The sequence below is a fragment of the Macadamia integrifolia genome, chromosome 3 (genome assembly GCF_013358625.1).
Source record: "Macadamia integrifolia cultivar HAES 741 chromosome 3, SCU_Mint_v3, whole genome shotgun sequence".
Classification (NCBI taxonomy): Eukaryota; Viridiplantae; Streptophyta; class Magnoliopsida; order Proteales; family Proteaceae; genus Macadamia; species Macadamia integrifolia.
The window spans coordinates 35,430,207-35,448,430 of NC_056559.1; the positions used below are offsets into that span (position 1 = coordinate 35,430,207).

General features: G+C 35.9%; 1 protein-coding gene across 1 annotated transcript; it reads left to right on the forward strand.

Annotated features, from left to right (window-relative positions):
* The first annotated feature begins 13,166 nt into the window (after positions 1-13,166).
* On the forward strand, positions 13,167-16,188 carry LOC122074510 (WAT1-related protein At5g64700). Its single transcript, XM_042639373.1, has 7 exons — positions 13,167-13,378; positions 13,505-13,567; positions 13,697-13,813; positions 14,673-14,925; positions 15,060-15,218; positions 15,598-15,749; positions 15,899-16,188. Exons 1-7 carry the CDS (start codon positions 13,206-13,208, stop codon positions 16,050-16,052), a joined length of 1,071 nt encoding a protein of 356 aa, XP_042495307.1. The 5' UTR covers positions 13,167-13,205; the 3' UTR covers positions 16,053-16,188.
* The last annotated feature ends 2,036 nt before the right edge of the window (positions 16,189-18,224 follow it).

Here is an 18,224-nt window from a genome sequence, read left to right on the forward strand (position 1 = left end):
AAAAAAAAAAAAAAGAAAAAAAAAAAGAGCTTTAGTGGTAGAGAGAAAAATAATAGACTAGAAAGTGCTTTAGGGGTTAGGCCTATCTATTTGACTCCTATCTATTTGACTATAATATTATATGTCCTTCCCATATGCCACATGCTAGATACAAAAGGCCTTATGAGAAGGCCCTCCTAAAGCCAAGTGGTCCATTTAGTCCTTCCTATATATGTCCTTCCCATATACCACATGCTAGATACAAAAGGCCTTATGAGAAGGCCCTCCTAAAGCCAAGTGGTCCATTTAGAAACATCTATTTTAAGTGAAATCATTCTTCTTTAGTGTGAAATGTTATCTTACTATGTGGAGGACCATCAACCCTATGACAATATTATGGATTACTTATGCATCAAATTTCAAATAAAATTTAAGGGGGGAGGATTCCTATAATGCCCATAGCAATGGGGAGTGTTGAGGATCTGTCACAAAGCTGGAAGCAGAGAAGAGAGAGTGCTAGGGGATTGTCAGGGAGGAAAGAGACTATAAATGAGAGAGTTTTGATAATTGGGTTCATAGGTAAACTTTTTCTAAAATTTATTTTAGGAAAAAATCTCTACCTAGTTATGCGCCCCTACGCCCAAACATAGGGGTGGCAAAAAGACCACCCCACCCCTAGTTGGATGCATTTATGCCTTCTCTAGCAGATCCTTGTATTGGCACAATGGCCACCAGACTAGGTAGTGATCCCCCCCCCCCCCCAATTTCTTTTATACCAGCCCACATATATATATGTCAATGCCTCCTATATTTTTGGACGGATGATAACATGTGTATGCATTGTTTTAATTTTTTCAGAGTTCTATTTTGCCATTCGGCTAATTTCGTTTATAGAAAATTGACACCTAAGTAGAAAACCTCCGGATCAAACTATTCACAATTTCAGCTGTATGGCATGCTACATAGTAGGAAATATATGGGCAAAACAGATATCTACTCCTCTAAAATTCTTCTCCTCTCCAAGAAGTTTCTCACAATTTGTTTAATTGTTGCTGCAACTAGAAGATCTAAAAAATGGGCAAACAAACACGCATGGACCATCTACTCATATATACCATATGCATTCATGCATGCGTACGTGAAATTTATTAGGAAGCACATGCAAGACGAACTCATCATAGTATCATACATATATGCACTCATGCCCTCATGCCCAATGATGCAATTTTAGGGTGGCTTAGCTCCAGCTCCCTATTTAGTAAGGGAAGGTGACTTTTCTTCTCTCTCTCTCTCTCTCTTTTCCGGCCTTTAGGGTATGGCGGAGAATCGGAGATAATTGGGCCATATCCTTCAGACTTTTATAAAGCTCATTTGTGGCTGCTTATTGGCTTGACACGACACACCAACCAGCACCAGCTCCGTTACTTCCAGGTCAGTACCTTGTTCTTTTTCAGTTTTCTGACTGAGTTATCCTACATTCCCACCAAGACTTCCTTAACTAGCTCTTTGCATGAAAGTTTTTTATTACAAGAAAAGCAAAAAGCAGGCTTTATTTTGGATCTTTATTCCATTTTGGTTTGAGTTCATAATCAGATTAGAATGAATCGAAGGGGAAAGAGTTTTATGTGGAATCCATTAAGAAAGGAGAAAGAGGAAAATCCATCTCACTTTCCTCTACCCTCAGATTTACAAATAGGTTATCGCTATTACCTTTTACCTATTATAAAAAAAATTTAAGGATTCCAAAGGGGGTTGCTTATTTGACAACATCATGAGTTCAACTCTCCTTGGGGCCAGGATTAATTTAAGGGCTCCAAAGGGGGTGGTTGCTTATTTGACAACATCATGAATTCAACTCTCCTTGAGGATAAATTATCACAAAAAAAAGAAAAAGAAAAAAAAAAGAGAGATTAATATTAGATGTTCTCTTTTTTGCGGGTTGAAGGAAATCTCAATATTAATAAATAAAACTAATATACCATACGTATACTTGTTGATCGGTCAATGGTCAGGTGGTCGTATCACCGACCATATTTGCACTAGCATACCCAAAGTGGCTACAAATGCGAGCCAACTTCCACGACCAACAATTAAGACCCCCTGACCTCACGACCTAACGACCTACCCTAATAAGATACCCTACACCCATAACCGACTTAAACCCCAACCAAGGTAGCAAACTATGGTTAGGCAGTTATTTAACCCCTAATATTTAACCATGGTCAGGCAGTTACTTAACTCCCGTACTCACCGCGGTTGAGTTAGCCGTTATAGGAACCTAACCATGATCGAGTTAACCGTTGTAAGAGCCAACCCGAGTTGGATCAACTGTTATGGATCCGACTAGGTTAGCGACGACAAAGGATGATTCCTCCAATAGGAGGGAGACACATGTAAGCATGCTAGAGCATCTCAACCAATGAAAAAGACCCATATGCCGCCTATATTAGGAGTACTCAGCCAGATCCACAAGTAAGTCTCTTAATCGTCTAAATACTCAACGTAAGAATTGATGCATCTAGATCTAATTTGACCATCGAACCCTGACCCCTAAATCCCCGCTGGACCAATTCCTAACCTGTGTTGTGCAGGTTCAACGTCACTGGAGCCATGCAACAACAAAAACTATGAAAGAAGAAGTGATCAACTGTTTTAAAACGAAACGTTCAAGACAGATATAGTATACTTCACCAACACAAGGACCCTTTTTGGAATTCAGACTGTCACCTAAGTAGTTGAGCCCACGAGAAAAAAAGATTAGAAATTTCAAAATTTCTCCATATGAGACAACCTGTGGAGTGAAATCATGAACCCAACTCCCCCACCTCCTAAGTTTTGTCTTCTCATTAGTCCCTAATGTCTCTTTCTCATTTCTTACCTTAGCCAGTCAAAGTAAACGAATCTAAGAAGACCTGGTCTAGATCCCCAATGAATCCAACCTAATCCACAAGGTAAATCTCACTTTAGATTCTGTTATCTAGTCTCATCTTCTCTAAGCAAGAGGCAATAATAAACTCAAGTATAATGTAGCCCCTTTGATCTATCAAACCAAGGTTATAACTAATAACATGGTTAACACCCAAGTCATAATGCTTTTAAAAAAGAAAAGAAAAAAGTCAACAATGCTTGAAAATAGCTGATGGATGATTACGACCGCAGTTAATTTCTTCCCATTTAAAAGGCTATTAACATTCACCAAACGTTGCCCATATTTTCTTGGCTTATCCCAAGAATTCATTTTTTAATGGAATCCCAAGGATTGATTTTGATAAAGACTCATTTTGATTGATTCCAATGGTATTAAGTAGTGTTGAAAAAAATATGCATGGCATTGTGTTTGCTCAATAAATTTAAGCGGCATAAGATATGCCAATGCTCTTCTCTCTCTTTTCTCTCGTCTTACACTCTCTTCTTCTCCTACATACGAACCACCATGTTCTTTTCTATTGTAACCTAAACTACTTGTTTGTAAAATCTTCTTTTTAAACTTAAACTTGACATAAGAGTAGAAGACCTTCGCCCACCGGTCCACAATATTTGGGCTCTTGGTGATCAACTTTTTTTTGAGTTTCAGTTTTAATCATGCAGTAAGGAGGAACAAAAGTGAAGGTAGTAATAGGTCTAGAATGGGCCAGGCCCCAGGTAAGGGTAAGCCCAGCCTATAGGAGACCAAGGTGCTGGGCTTCCAATTATCAGCAGGCCCGGCCATCATTATAAACAGCCCAAGGACGCCCACTGTCCACGTAATGGTCTGGGCTAGCCATTAACCTTCGGTCCATCGTAGACCCAAACATACATTCCATTGTAGGCCCAGTTCCAATTAGGGCAGGGATAACAACCGCCTGACTAATCAAATCACATCGTGGAATAAGGGTATCTAGGAGTAACATAGGAAAAGTCTTCCTTCGCACCAATGGTCATAAATGTCTGTCCCTATTATATAAGGTCAATAATACTTATTTATTGTTCCCAAATAATCTCTGCGCACCATCTGAATTCCAAACATTTCGGTATAAGATTTTTCAACTTGCAAAATTCTACTTGCAATTAGACCACTCCCACATAAATGTGAGTGAAAAAGATTCTTATGACACGGGTGTGAGTATTTCTTTCCATGTTCTCTCACATAATGAGTTGTGTCGTAGACTTGTAGACTTACACTAACACTTTTTTTCTCACGAAAAAAAAAAAGAGGGTCCTAACTAGTATTGGTCCAAGCTGTTTAAGCCTAGTTCGATTATGGTTTTGATATCTGTTTGATTTTATCTTTTGTTGAGTGGGCTTGATGAGCTCTTAGTACTCCATTAATTGGGTAATTCCGGGCTTCATTATGGTTTTCTATACCTATACACTAAGAATAATGAAAAAAATATTTTACTATTTTTTTTGGTTTGGTTCGTTCGATTTCTACAGGTTTCATAAAAACCCAAATCAAAGGCCTACCAATAACGATTCAATACGGTGGTTTAGATCGATTTAGACCGGAAATTGACACCTGTATTCTTGGAATTGGAACTGTATTCAATGAATGTGCCAAAATTTTAGCTCTTTCTATTTATGTTTTCAAAGTAAAATTTGGATGGAATAGTTTATGTGATTAATGGGTTTCCTTTGAAACTATCGAAGGATATGCTAATGAATACAATGAATTGCATTAAATGCTCACTCCATTTTCTCTTTCGAGATTGAACCTCGAAATGCCAGAAGCATTGTTTCCTTTCCAAGGTCTTGACTTCATCCCAAGTCTCAAAATTTTGGGGCATGTTTGGTTGTCGAATTTAATATATGTTTAACATGGACTATAAGGTAGTTGACCACACAATCATTGTAACAAACAAGCATTCCTTATACAACTTTGTTTGGTCTAAGAGAATAACAGAGGCAACCAAGTAGTCATACAGTGAATGGGTTTAACTTATGTGGCCCGATCTACGGCCAGCCCATTGTAAAATTTTATTGAGCCCTAACTTAGGGGTATAGAATGTATTCTTGTTTATAGGCTTTGCATTCCATTATCACATTATAAATAATATTGCCAATATAAAGTGTAGAAAATTTAGACTGTATTTTATTTTTCGGAGAAAGTTTTCTTATACTCGAAGTGTAGCGGATTCAGCTATTATCCTAGGGTCAATAAACATTTCCATATTTATGAATGAATGATCATGGTTGAGCATAACCCTCACTGTTGCATGATAACCTCTCCGCCGATTGCTCCATCCATTGAACTTCGTGAAATTTTCCTCTCTTTCTTTCTTTTATTTTTTATTTTTTAAATTAACTCTATTTTGGTTACAAGTGAAATTGAATTAATTTTTATTGATTATGTCAAGTAAAATAAAACTGCATGGTCCATCTACATGCATGCCATGTCTGAACTTTTATACGATCTCCACATATATATAATAAAAATCATGCTTTCTAAATATTATTTGAAAATGGATTATAGAAAAAAAGGATGGGACCAATTTAGATTTTGGAAGAACTGATGTATGACATAAAGGAAAGATGAACAAAAGGAAAAAGAGAAGGCCAAGCATCCAAGAAGAAAAGGCGATAAAAATGAACCATTGTAGGGTTCATATTGTTAGGTATAAGTGATACTAGGTCCACCACATGTGTGCACCAACTCAGATAGCCACTGCACCAAAAGCTTACTCTAGATACCCCAATTATAACCACATCATTAAAGAATGAGTTTGATATTTCAGGGGTCTTATATAAATTTAGGACAAGAAAATGTTATTTTGTATAACATCAGCATGTGAGCCAATGAGAGAGTGCACATGAGCATCTTTAGCACCCTGTAAGGTGGGAGTAACATGATTTTTCCACATTTGTTGTGTATGAGCATTTCCTACGCCAGCAAGGTAAGAAAGATTCCTTGTTGCGTAGTTCCTGTACCAGCATAGGGGTCAATGAAGGGGAGGCTAATGGGCATCAATAGGACGTAGGTTTCTTGACTTTCACAAGGGTGGAATCATCATTTTGTTACATTGTGTCTAGATGTAGGATGTAGGGGCCGCGTGACCAAGGAGCATACATTTCCCTTAACGTGGTGAGCTAGAAGTTATAACCTTCTTTAATTATTCCTTGTTTTATTACTAAAATTTATTCAATACAATATATAACGAAGGGTAAAAAAGAGTTTCCAAATAGGACATGCATCAAACGACTTTTAATTTTGAACTCTTTTTACCCTTGCAATAAGTTTCGTATTGGATGATATGTTGAGAATGAGAGAAAGGGTAAAAAAAGGAAGATCACCACTTTGATGACAATATGACCTTACAGGCTTTGCATTTAAAACTTTTATGGTAGGCAAAGAAAGATACCAAACCTACGGTCACGGATGCTCCCTTATTTTTTTCTTTCTTCTATTTTCTTCCTGATTGACCTGTTATATGCATTATTAGAACTCCAATTACCAATTTACCACCGATTATATGTGGAAGCTTTTCGGTGGAAGTCCACAATCTTGCTGATGGAGTGGGTCCATGACTTCTTGCGGCAACACTAAGATATCTTCAATATACATAAATGGGCTCAAAACTAATGGATGGGCCCCAGGCGAGATATGACGCACAGACCCATTTATTCATGAGTGTCAAATTCTAGCCCAAATAGGTCAGACCTATCGAACCAAATTGGTTCGAATGCTTAAGGGTACGGTGGTTAGTTCTTTCTATACTGAAACGACTGGATTGACGTAAACAAAACCGAACCCAAAAAACCAATAATGAACATAAAATCGATAAAAATGGGTTTTTAGTATGACAACCCAATTACAGTCTGATAAGAGCCAGTTAAGCCAACCTGAAACTGAATCGTACCTTGGCTTCGATTTGGTCTGGTGCATACAAAAACTGATTCAGATCGATTGAAAATGAACCGACCGACGGTTTGACACCTCTACATCTGGCCAACACAATCAGGCACACATTTCAGGCCCAGGCCCACCATCTCTTTCAGATAATTTGGGTGGGTTGGACACTTCAATTCCAATACATATGACTTTTTTTGGTAGGTACATTAATTATTTTTAAACGTGCGGGTTTTCTTTTTGTTGTGGAAGAATATTTTTTTTAAGCATAATCTGTTAGAGGTGGAGAGGATGAGGAGAATTATTTATCTTGGATTCAAGAATAATTCTTTTTTTAGTTTGGTTTTTACTGTTCAAAGGGGTATTATCAGTCTTGTTCATAGACTTTCTTATTATGCTATCCATTTCTATAGAGATTTTTAATAGTTGGATGCTTCCCTCTTGGTATTGAACCCTATTGATGATGCCATTTAACTCTTGATTTATCTGTATAGTCATTTTCCAACCAAGAAAGGGGGAAAAAAAATGCCTTTGAAAATCCTTAATTAGTGCTCTATTCAAAACCTTTTACCTTCCAAACAGAAGGGAATCATGAACCCATTGGTTATAATTTTCCACGTGTCCTTTCACACGTTCCAATCACTAGTACTGTTCCTACAGTTTTTTATTCTTCCGGGTAGCGTTCTTCATTAATTTGATATGCTTGAACATCCATTGCATTTAAAACTTTAATGATAGGCAAAGGAAGATACCTAACCTACAGTCATGGTTGCTCCCATATTTTTTTTCTTTCTTCCATTTTCTTCCTTGTTCTTAGCTTTTAGTTTGAGTCATAGGAATATGAGAGAATCCTATTATTTCTCTGGAATTATTCTTTCTTGAAATATTTTCTTCATTCACTATTTCAAGTTGAGGAAAAAGGATTGAAGTGATTCAATTGACAAGAAATACAGATTGGAATAGAATGATTCACATTGTTTATTTCATACATGAATAAGAGAAACACTTGGCATGGAACCTCATTTGAAACATTTTCTTATTCTCACAAAGTAATGGACATGACATGTAGATGGATTGAGAACCTCACAAAAGTCAAAAGGAAACTTAGTGAGGGAAAAGAAGGGATCAAACAGCTTCCCTCTCTTTGTTCAACACTTGGGACAAGTTGGTATGTTGTGCTTATATATGCTACGGTCCTTGTGGATGAAAACTTAATTGGAATAAGAATTTGGATCTTATCTCTTTCCGATGTGCAATTAAATAAAAAATACGTTTTGCTCTACATCCAGTTATTATTTCCATTTTATTTGATTTCGTTCAATTCAAATATTGATAAAAACTAGAAAAAAATATACTTAATTGCATGCAATTAGATCAATAAAATCCTGATATTACCATGTAATGATTTAGGCTAATTAATCCATTTATTTGGCGAGATAATGATAATTACCCTTATGCACTTGGGTATTATATTGAGAAGAGACCTATAACCTGTTAAGTTTTTTCGCACCATTGTTGAAGGGTCTGATTCAAAACTTTAAGACATTAGACGAAGATAACAAAATGATAGACTAAACCTCTATAACTCTCAACATCTAGATAGATGAACTATTAATTTAACCTGATTTAGAATCAGGTCGGTTAACTTAGTTGTTAGCTGCGACCGGATCTTAATCCAATCAGACCTGACGTACCTTTTACCAGATATGGACAATGGATTACAAATCTTATGCTTTTCTAATGGCCCAAACTCAAGTGGGACCATAAAAAAGGCTGGCCTTTATTACTTGGGGAAGTAATCTCAGCCTATTCTGTTTAGTTGAGAGTGATATTTACTAATAGAATCTCAACACCATCTTGTCTAAACCCGAAGGTCATTAATCTGTGACTTCAAAATGCGATAGTTCCAGCTCATGCAGATGTTACTATACTAACGATGAAAAGATATTACAGATGGGGTTGAAGAGTGCACTAATGGAGAGATTAAAGAAACAAAAACCTTTAACAGTGTAGAAAAGAATAGAAATCGCAAACAAATAGACACACCATGCAAGGATTTTATGTGATTTGATAAGATTGCTTAAATTCACAGTGAGATGAGACCTAACTACTTCACTATTAATGGAGAATATAGTTACAACCACTTATTCTCACGTCTCACTCAGATACAGAGAATACCTTGCATAGCGAACATATATAGAGGCATAGATTTTTTCAGGCCTCAACAGCCCTTTGGAATTAACTCACAAACTCGTGCTATAGAATAGAAGACGTCATACCCCCAACAAGGATTCCTCTATGAATGAAATCAAGAGGATATTTACTGACTAACATTGAACTTCATAGTTATCTAAGCTTGCATTTCAGGATAAGTACCTTTACTTATCCTAACAACGCATGTTGATATGCTTTTGCTAATATGATTGTAAAACACCCAAGAATTTAAAGAATCAAAATCCAAAAGCTTTGGCTGTGCGGATTTGATGGATAATTAATAAGTTTGACCCTAAACATGGCATACTTGTGCACATATCAAAACGTCCTCTGAACCCATTAGCTAGCCTAAGCAGTTGTGGGTTGTTTTTTTTTTTTTGGGGGGGGGGGGGGTTTGGGGTTTGTGGGGAAGAGAGGTTATTTGTCATTTTCTCTACTCTGGAAAGGATTGATCTTATGTCTTTATAATTTTGGAAACTTTATTAAAGGATAATAAAGCGCTCTCATTTTGAGCCACTCAGAATAATTTTATTGTAAATGTATTGAATGTTTGATTAGGATAATGTTGTTTTTAGATATTAATGTTGTGATGACCTTTACTTTAATCATATCAATGAATCACAGATAGAAATATTTTTTTGTATGAATGTGATTTTGATTCCTTTAGGGGAGGCGAAAAAGTCTAAGAAAGCGAATAAATAAACGATTCCAATTTTCATTTTACATAGATCACATTACATCGTTAAGCCATGCATACATATATATGGGTAGATAAAAAGCGTATTAAAAAATTAATTGTGTTACTTTATAGAGAAAGGTTCCTCTCCTGGTAAGTAGGTAGCCACCTCCACACTCCTTCTCACACCATCCAAGTTACTTGACAGAGAAGGGGATATAGACTCCTACATTGTATCAAAACTTGTTAAATGTCATTATATGTATGGTTCCAATCAATACACCAATATCAGTGGTAAAATATTAGTCCAAAGTAGGAAAGTTAGTTCAAAATTTGACTTTCTATTATAGAATCAAAGTTTGATTCAAATTTTCAAAAAAATTGTGAAACCATCATAATAAGAGGGAAATGGATACAAACACACAAAGTGATATCTTTGTAACTCTGCAATTTTGATTGACTTATTTTTTTCTACAGTTTAACCAATGAGAAGGATGTGGAGTTTTCCATCAAATTGACTCAGCTATGCATTATCACATGGTCCATGGTAAAATAGGCTAGCTTTGCATTTGTATACTGTGTATTTTTTCATATTTAGTGCTCATGCATCTAGTGAGTTATTTTCAATCTTGTGTTTTTGGATTACCCTTGGTTTAGATTTTATTTTCTTATTCACATATCATTTAACTAAATAGGATCGCACACTAATCATCTATTTTGTAGCTGATGCTTACAGGTGAGTTCTCTTTTCTTTATCTTCTTGTACCTGATTCATTTATTTTGGTAGATTAAGATTTTATGTTTGTTCGTTTGAAGTATTCATTGCCTAATAAATATAATAAACTATTAGATAGTCTAGTTTAACTCGTAGATCAGGGTGCCTAACACATTCCTTGATCCATAATATGATACAAATATATCATTGTCTCATTCAAGGTTATTCTTCGATTAAATAGGAATACAAGTAGTTACAAATTCTAAATAATAATTCATAAACTACTCATCATTACCCACAACACTTCCCACATAACATACACTCTTACAAGACTAAAATATAGCTATACAATAGTAACTATGAGAAGATAACCATAAAATAATTAACATGGTACACTGTACCTATGACACGCCATGCCCGCCCATAAAGAAGAGGTGCATACTCTCATATATAACATACATCCTCCTTGAGTTTGGTATTGTCCTCAAGATCGCTCATTGGAAATTGAATCTTCATGGTATCTAGACCTCTCATATTGCTTTATTCTGCGGATTGATGGTTTTCTTCTGGTTTAATTGAAGAAGCCATGACCTTGTTTCTCCACAAAAAAATGTAAGAAATTCACTGCTGAACCTCTTGCTTGGGCTTTGATACTAATTGATGCGCTTGACTTTACAGAGAAGCTTGACGTCTTGATACTCGTTAGAGCATTGTGTTGTCATTAAGGTCCTCGTTCCATTCAAGAGTGACCCCCATTAAGTAGGAATACAACTAGTTACAATTTCTAAATAATTACTCCTAACAACACTTCGCACATAACATATAATTCCACTCTAACATTAAAATATGATCACACAATAATAAATAATTATTGAGAAGATAGCCATAAAAAATAACTACCAAGCTGCACCCACGGCACGTGACGCATGCCACCCCATAAAGAATAGATTCAAACTCTCGTACGTAACATCTTATCACTTATAGGTTAATTAAAATTTCAAAGTTCTAGAACAAACTTAGTCGAATTAAACCACATTGTTCATGCATGGTTTCCTTGCGTATTTTAATGTCGGCTCTATCTGGAAAGAAACTATAGTTTGAAGAGTTAGAAATTAAATAGAACAGAAGAAAGAAACCAACTCATAAGAGAAAGTAGATCATTGGAGTATGAAAGTTGTACACGAGACTCAATCTCTTTCTCTCCTTTATATGGTCTAAGGTAACTGCTAGGAAGGGATGAGACGATTTGCATTGGATGGTATTCCTCTTAATTAAACTCAAAAAACCCTTCCAATTCATTGGACGTACACTGAAAAAGAGAAAATCCATGACAAATCATAAGACTCCAAGTCATCAATGCAAATGTAAGTCATTTCTATTCTGGTGTGGGGACCTTCATTGCTTTAAATGAAAAGTTTGAGATAAGCTTAGTGGTGGGTTAAGCTTTGGCTCATAAGATGCTTAAAGAGTTGTCCTGTAATGGTTAATTTCTTGGCAATTTCAGTCATTACAACTAGTGGTTCATGGCTGATTGTTTTGTGCGCTGTATGTGGTGCATGGCACTCCACTTTCAAATTAAAGTGATTTAACGGATTCCTAATTTGCCAAATCGTAGAAATCACTGGTTGATTGCTTTTCATCAAAAGAGTTTTAAGACCCCTCCATGACATTGATGGTTTGATGCCCAATATTGTGTGGGTTTAAAAAACTAAATTCTTCCCATTTTACAAGGTCATATGTATTTTATTATGATTTTTTTTTTCTTGAAAGTAGTATGTCTATTATAATGTTTCGTTATTTGTCATATAATAGTATATGAATTAATCCATGTGATAGAAGATCAGACAAGCATCTTATTTGTACAATTTCAGTTTAAAATGAATAATCTAATCCTCTATCACTTAGACTATAACTCTGTATTGTCAAGTGGCAAATAACGAAGTGTTATACTTCATCAGGCGTAATGATACTTAGAACTTAGAAGGACCATTTTATTATTAGGGAAAAGTCTCCCTAAACATGAGGCTTAGAAAATATTCACATTATTTTTTTTTTTTTTGTCTCTCTTTTGAAAAATAATGAAAAACCCATGTGAATAAAACTACATATTTATTATTATTATGTCTTGGGTTTTGAGCAGTATTCTACCTCATATTTTGAAGGTAGCAAAGCCCTTCGTTAGACTGCAAAATAAATAAATATATTAAGGTACTGACTTCGATCACCTCATAATTTTAAGTTAGCAAAGCTTTTCGTTAAACTATAAAATAAATAAATATATAAAGTTACTGACTTCGATCACCTCATATTTTGAAGTTAGCAAAGCTCTTGGTAATATTATAAAATAAATAAATTAAAGGATTGATTTCTCCTTTTAGAAGTATGTGCTAATATTTTTTATACTAATCTTTCTCCTTTCACGATAAGGGATAAATATATTATTTCTAGAAGAGGAGAGAGAGAGAGATAAATAAGAGTAGAAAGACACGGTCATAGGCTACGCCTCTGGAACATTATCTCATAAAATAAATAAAACAAACTAAAACCCCAGGCTCCTAGTGCCCCACTATCAATCAAACATGTAAGATAGTTTACCCAACCCTGAACAAGCTAGAAAGAAAACGAAAGGGTTGGAGGGAATAAAAAGAAAAAGGAAAAGGAAAAAGATTCCAAACTTTGGTCCTCTTTAATTTCTCCTCATTTAAATGACCAGTAAAAAGCTTATATAAATCATTCCACTTACATGTAACAACGAAATCTCAAAGTAGACAGGAAGTAGAAACCAAGTCTCTACAATAATGGATGGAAAGAAGCCTTATTTGGCTGCTATTTTGATACAATTCATATATGCTGGTATGTTTATACTCTCTAAGGCTGCCTTCAATGGAGGAATGGACAATTTCGTGTTTGTCTTTTACAGACAAGCTGCTGCAACCATATTCTTGGTCCCTCTTGCCGTTATTTTCGAAAGGTATGATGGTACATATGATACATCACCTCCTCCTCCTCCTCCTCCTTATTCTTCTTCTTCATGAGCCTTTAAGCTTAACAGTTGAAGACTAAGATTTACAGTTTGAGAGTTTTCTTTCTGTGCTAGGAAAACTGCACCACCACTCTCATTCAAGGTCTTCTGCAAGATTTTCGCGCTGTCTTTGTGTGGGTAATGTTTTGATTTAACATTTCAACTTTCCTTCTCTTTCTCCATTAATTTTTCAAGTTTCTGATGTAGACAAATTAAACCCCATTAATGTTTGTGAGTTTTGAGACATGGGTATGTTTTGGATTTCAGGATAACTTTATGTTTGAATATCTACAATGTTGCCCTCATTTACACTTCTGCAACGCTGGCAGCTGCAACTGCAAACACCCTTCCTGTCATCACCTTCTTCTTGGCTGTTCTGCTCAGGTAGGGTTTTGTCTGTCAAACCCTTTTTCTGTTTTTCTACATTTCTGATCTCTTCTTAACATTCTAAGTTTAATTACAGCTTCACAGTTTTATAGAGAAAACTTATAAGGTTAATGGAACCCATAAATAAACTCAGTTTTATAAATGATGAAGTACTGATCCTGGAAGTTGCGAAAACTGAGAAGAGAAAGTGGACGGAGGACGTAAGTTGAACATTAGACCGTTTTTCTCTGCAATATATGATATGGTCCTCATTTGCCTGCTATCCCTATAGTCTCTGCTTGGATCCTTCATGTTTATCATTCTTGGATGTAATCCCCCTAGTCCTTATTTTAGACTGATCTTTCTTCTGAACCCCGAACCCGAACCCGAACCCGAACCCGAACCCCTATGACAGATCAGGTTCACATACTAGACTTGTACCTCCTTGGTCCATTTGAAATCCATTAAATGTAAAGAGAGAAAATGGATTTCAAATTCACATATTAGAGACATCAATCTCGCACATGAATCTGATCTGATTGGTTCATTATTGTCTTTTTGCTTGGTTGAATATAATTGCCATTCGCCTCCTCCACTCTCAGAAAAAAAAAAAGAAAAAAAAAAAAGAAGTTTAGCCATGTATTTTTAAGCAACAGGTAAAACATTGTTATTATTAATTTCTTTTTTTAGTGAATCAGATATAACATTATTCATTGTAATAATCCCTAAGTGCATCAATAGAGAATTTAGTCATAATATCTTATTTTTCTTGGTTCATCTACATTAATCTCTCTCTCTCTCTCTCTCTCTCTCTCTCTCTCTCTCTCTCTCTCTCTCTCTCTCTCTATATATATATATATATATATATATATTACAGGATGGAAGCTGTGAATTTTAGGACCCTTTCAGGAAATGTGAAAAGTTTAGGTGTCATACTATGCATGGCTGGTGCTGCGACTCTCGCCTTCTACAAGGGCCCACATCTAAAACCCTTGACCCATTTGCATTTGTTGGGACAACATAATCAAGGTGGTTCTGTAGCTACTGTCCATGCAACAAGGACATGGATAAAGGGTGTCTTTATAATGCTCTCTTCCAACACTTTATGGGGTTTGTGGATCGTATTACAGGTAGCCTCTCTTAAAACTTGTTCTTAATTTCTCTTTCACTTAATCAAAAGAGGTGCATATATAACCAGTTTGGCCATATTTAGCTAAGCTTGAGACAATGGTGGCTGATGACTTTACAACTTGATTGGAGACAGGGTCTTGTTTTGAAAAGCTACCCATCGAAGCTTCTGCTCACAACCCTTCAGTGTTTTCTCAGCAGCATTCAATCGTTTGTCCTTGCTATTATTTTCTCGAGAAATCTTCATAAATGGAAGTTGCATTGGGACATTGGACTTGTTGCAGTTGCCTATTGTGTAAGAAAATAAGTAAATTTTATTCATAATCTTCTTCCTTCATGTAGTTTCTCATTGTTCTAGTATATTCTCCACTGATACACCCACCCAAAGTTCATCCATAATTTGATAGTCATACATCTCTTATTCCCTCCTCCTTCCCCCCCCCCCAAAAAAAAAAAAAAAATGGTTAAGGGAACCTTGACTGTCTAACGTTCTCACGTTCAGACATAGCAGGGCGTGAAAATACCTAGTACATGAGGAGGCAGCTGGTGGGTCTTTCTATACCCAAATCGGACAGGATTCTTTTCTCAAAAAATATATATATATATATATATATATCTCAATTTTCATTTTTTTAATTAAAAGAAAGACTAATGACTGTTGTGGCTTGTAACAGGGATTTATGGTTACCGGAGTTTCATTCTATTTACAATCATGGTGTATTGAGATGAGGGGTCCTGTGTTCCTAGCCATGTCTACCCCCTTGTCTTTGATAATTACCATGTTTTGCTCGTCATTATTTATGGGTGAAGTTACCAGTTTAGGAAGGTAATATATACATTTTTCATAATTTTTTTTTTTGATAGAAATACGTTTTTCATAATTAAATTTAGTTAATTAGAGAGTTAAATTAGATTATGGGACAATAATTCTAACAAGAGGATCTAATTTTATTATATTTTTTTCATTGTTCTTAGTGTTTTAGGTGGGATATTTTTGGTTGGAGGCCTCTTTGCCGTCTTATGGGGGAAAAGCAAGGAAGTTAATGGAAGGAAAGTAGCAGATGACAACAGTGAAAAGTCAACAATCAAAGATGTAAAGCACAGCTTAGAACCTATAGAAAGTGCATGATAACTTTGTCCTCGTTTTTTTAGGGCAATGTTAAAGTCCAAGTTGGTTATTATGAATTTTGTAGTAAAATGAGAAGAGGCTACAAATATGTTTTTTTTTTCTTTTTAAATTATCAAATAAACCCTTGGATTCAATATTTTCATGCATCTATCTTTTCTTTGTCTATTTATTTATTTATACTTTATGTGACAGAAATAACCTTTGATATTGGGAGATGGAGCATATTGAGAAAAAAAGGTTGGGCTTTTTGAGGTATGGGGTCCCTTGGAAGACTATGAGGCCCACTTCCATTTTGTCTCACTATTCATTAGTACTCTCCTGGATCCTTATGCAGCTGCATGTCCAAAGGTTGGGGCGGCCCATAAATTAGCTAAATTAACCTTTCCAGATTACTCCCATTAGAGCTGATTATCTGCCCTTGGGGTGTTGGCAGCAAGGCCCATTAGGGACGCATCTCTGATTCCATAAGGACCAAGGAAAATGATAAAAATAGAGGGAAAAGCCCAATATTATGATTGGCATAAGGTTGAAATGGGCTACCAAATTCAAAAATGGCCTATCTAACAACTTTTCCAATATATCAAATAGGGAGTAGCTAACTTAAGACCGCCCGTTGGCCCAAGTTTATGTCATGCAGACCGAGCATGTATGTGATTTAAAATAAAGTTTGCCAAGTGATAAAATAATTTTCAAAAATCTAGAGATTATAAGAGAGTGCATGAGAGGTATAATTTTGGCCCGACGAAACTGAGGCCGCCCGAGCCCGAGAGGGCCTGGCTCGGCATTTTAGCCTGGGCATATAGGGTTGATACTTTTAGGCTTGGTGTAGGACTAGACCGGGCTTGAGTTGAAGCCTCGGGCTGAACCCACCCTAGCCCATTCCTATATAAAAAAATATAAAATATAAAATATATAATTATACATAATAATAATATCTACATACCATCAAAATAATAAAGCTAGCTATCGGCCATGCCAAGTTCTAAAATTATTAAAATAGGGGTTGTTAGGATATCAATTAGGGCCGGCCAGCCCGGCAAAGCCTGCACAATCAAGGTTAGGCTGCATTGGGTTATCCATCCATGGGTTGCTCAGATGGTTAAGGTGATTGGAGATTATGTGGATAGGTGCATGGTCTCAGGTTAGATTCTCCATCTGTGCATCTAAGATTTAAGTGGAGATCGTGACGGTAGATTGTTGTGCTAGTCTCTCTGAGAATTAGTTGAGGTGCATATAAACTGATCCGGACACTTTGATTAAAAAAAAAAAAAAACTGCATTGGATTGAGCATGATAGGGTTGGGGTTTGGCTATGATATCTAGCCCAACCTCGGGCTGACCGGACCTAAATTGAGCTAAAGAGATATATGTACGTTGGAGAAGGTATCTCTTAAATCCATTCATTTCCACCAAAAGGAGAGCCGAAAATTACCAAAAAAAAAAAAAAAAGGAGAGCTGAAATAATCCAATCACCGGAACACACTTTGGACCTCAGGAGCCAAAGTCGAACTCATTCCAACCAGTGAAAGCAACAGAGAAATCCCCTTGGAAGCATGGTTTCAAGTATTGGTATCGTATTGGTCATATCGGCTATATTATATTGGTATTGATTAACATTGATATTCAAATTTGATCGATTTGGATTGAGTGCCTATATCGTTTCAGGGGTTAAAACAGTAAAAAAAAAATATTTTTCTTTTTGAAAAAACATAAGGTAAAAGTGATCGATACATACCAATCCTTATTAAAATCAATTCATATCGTATTAGTATCAGCTGATACAAATAGCTAAATCCTTGCGGAAAAGAGAAAGATAAGGCCATATCTACTAGGGTAGGGGTGAAACAGGGCCAGGTTTCTTAGGAGTGTATCAGAATTGGATGGATCAGATCGGTATTGATTGTGACCAATCTAATTCTGATACAGTGGTATTGCCCAAAGGTAAAAGCAAAATAAAAACCTTTTTTCATAAAACATAAGGGAAAATCTTTTCGATATGATTCGATCCAACCTGATTCAGATTGGTATTAGATCAGTATTGATCAAGATTGATCCTGAGTTTTTGAACCTTGATGCCGGTGGTGATGCGCTAAGCGTAGTTGTATAATGGTCTAGACATTATATATTGTTTTATACTTTTTCAAAATAAACACCAAAGCGCCTGTAGCTCAAT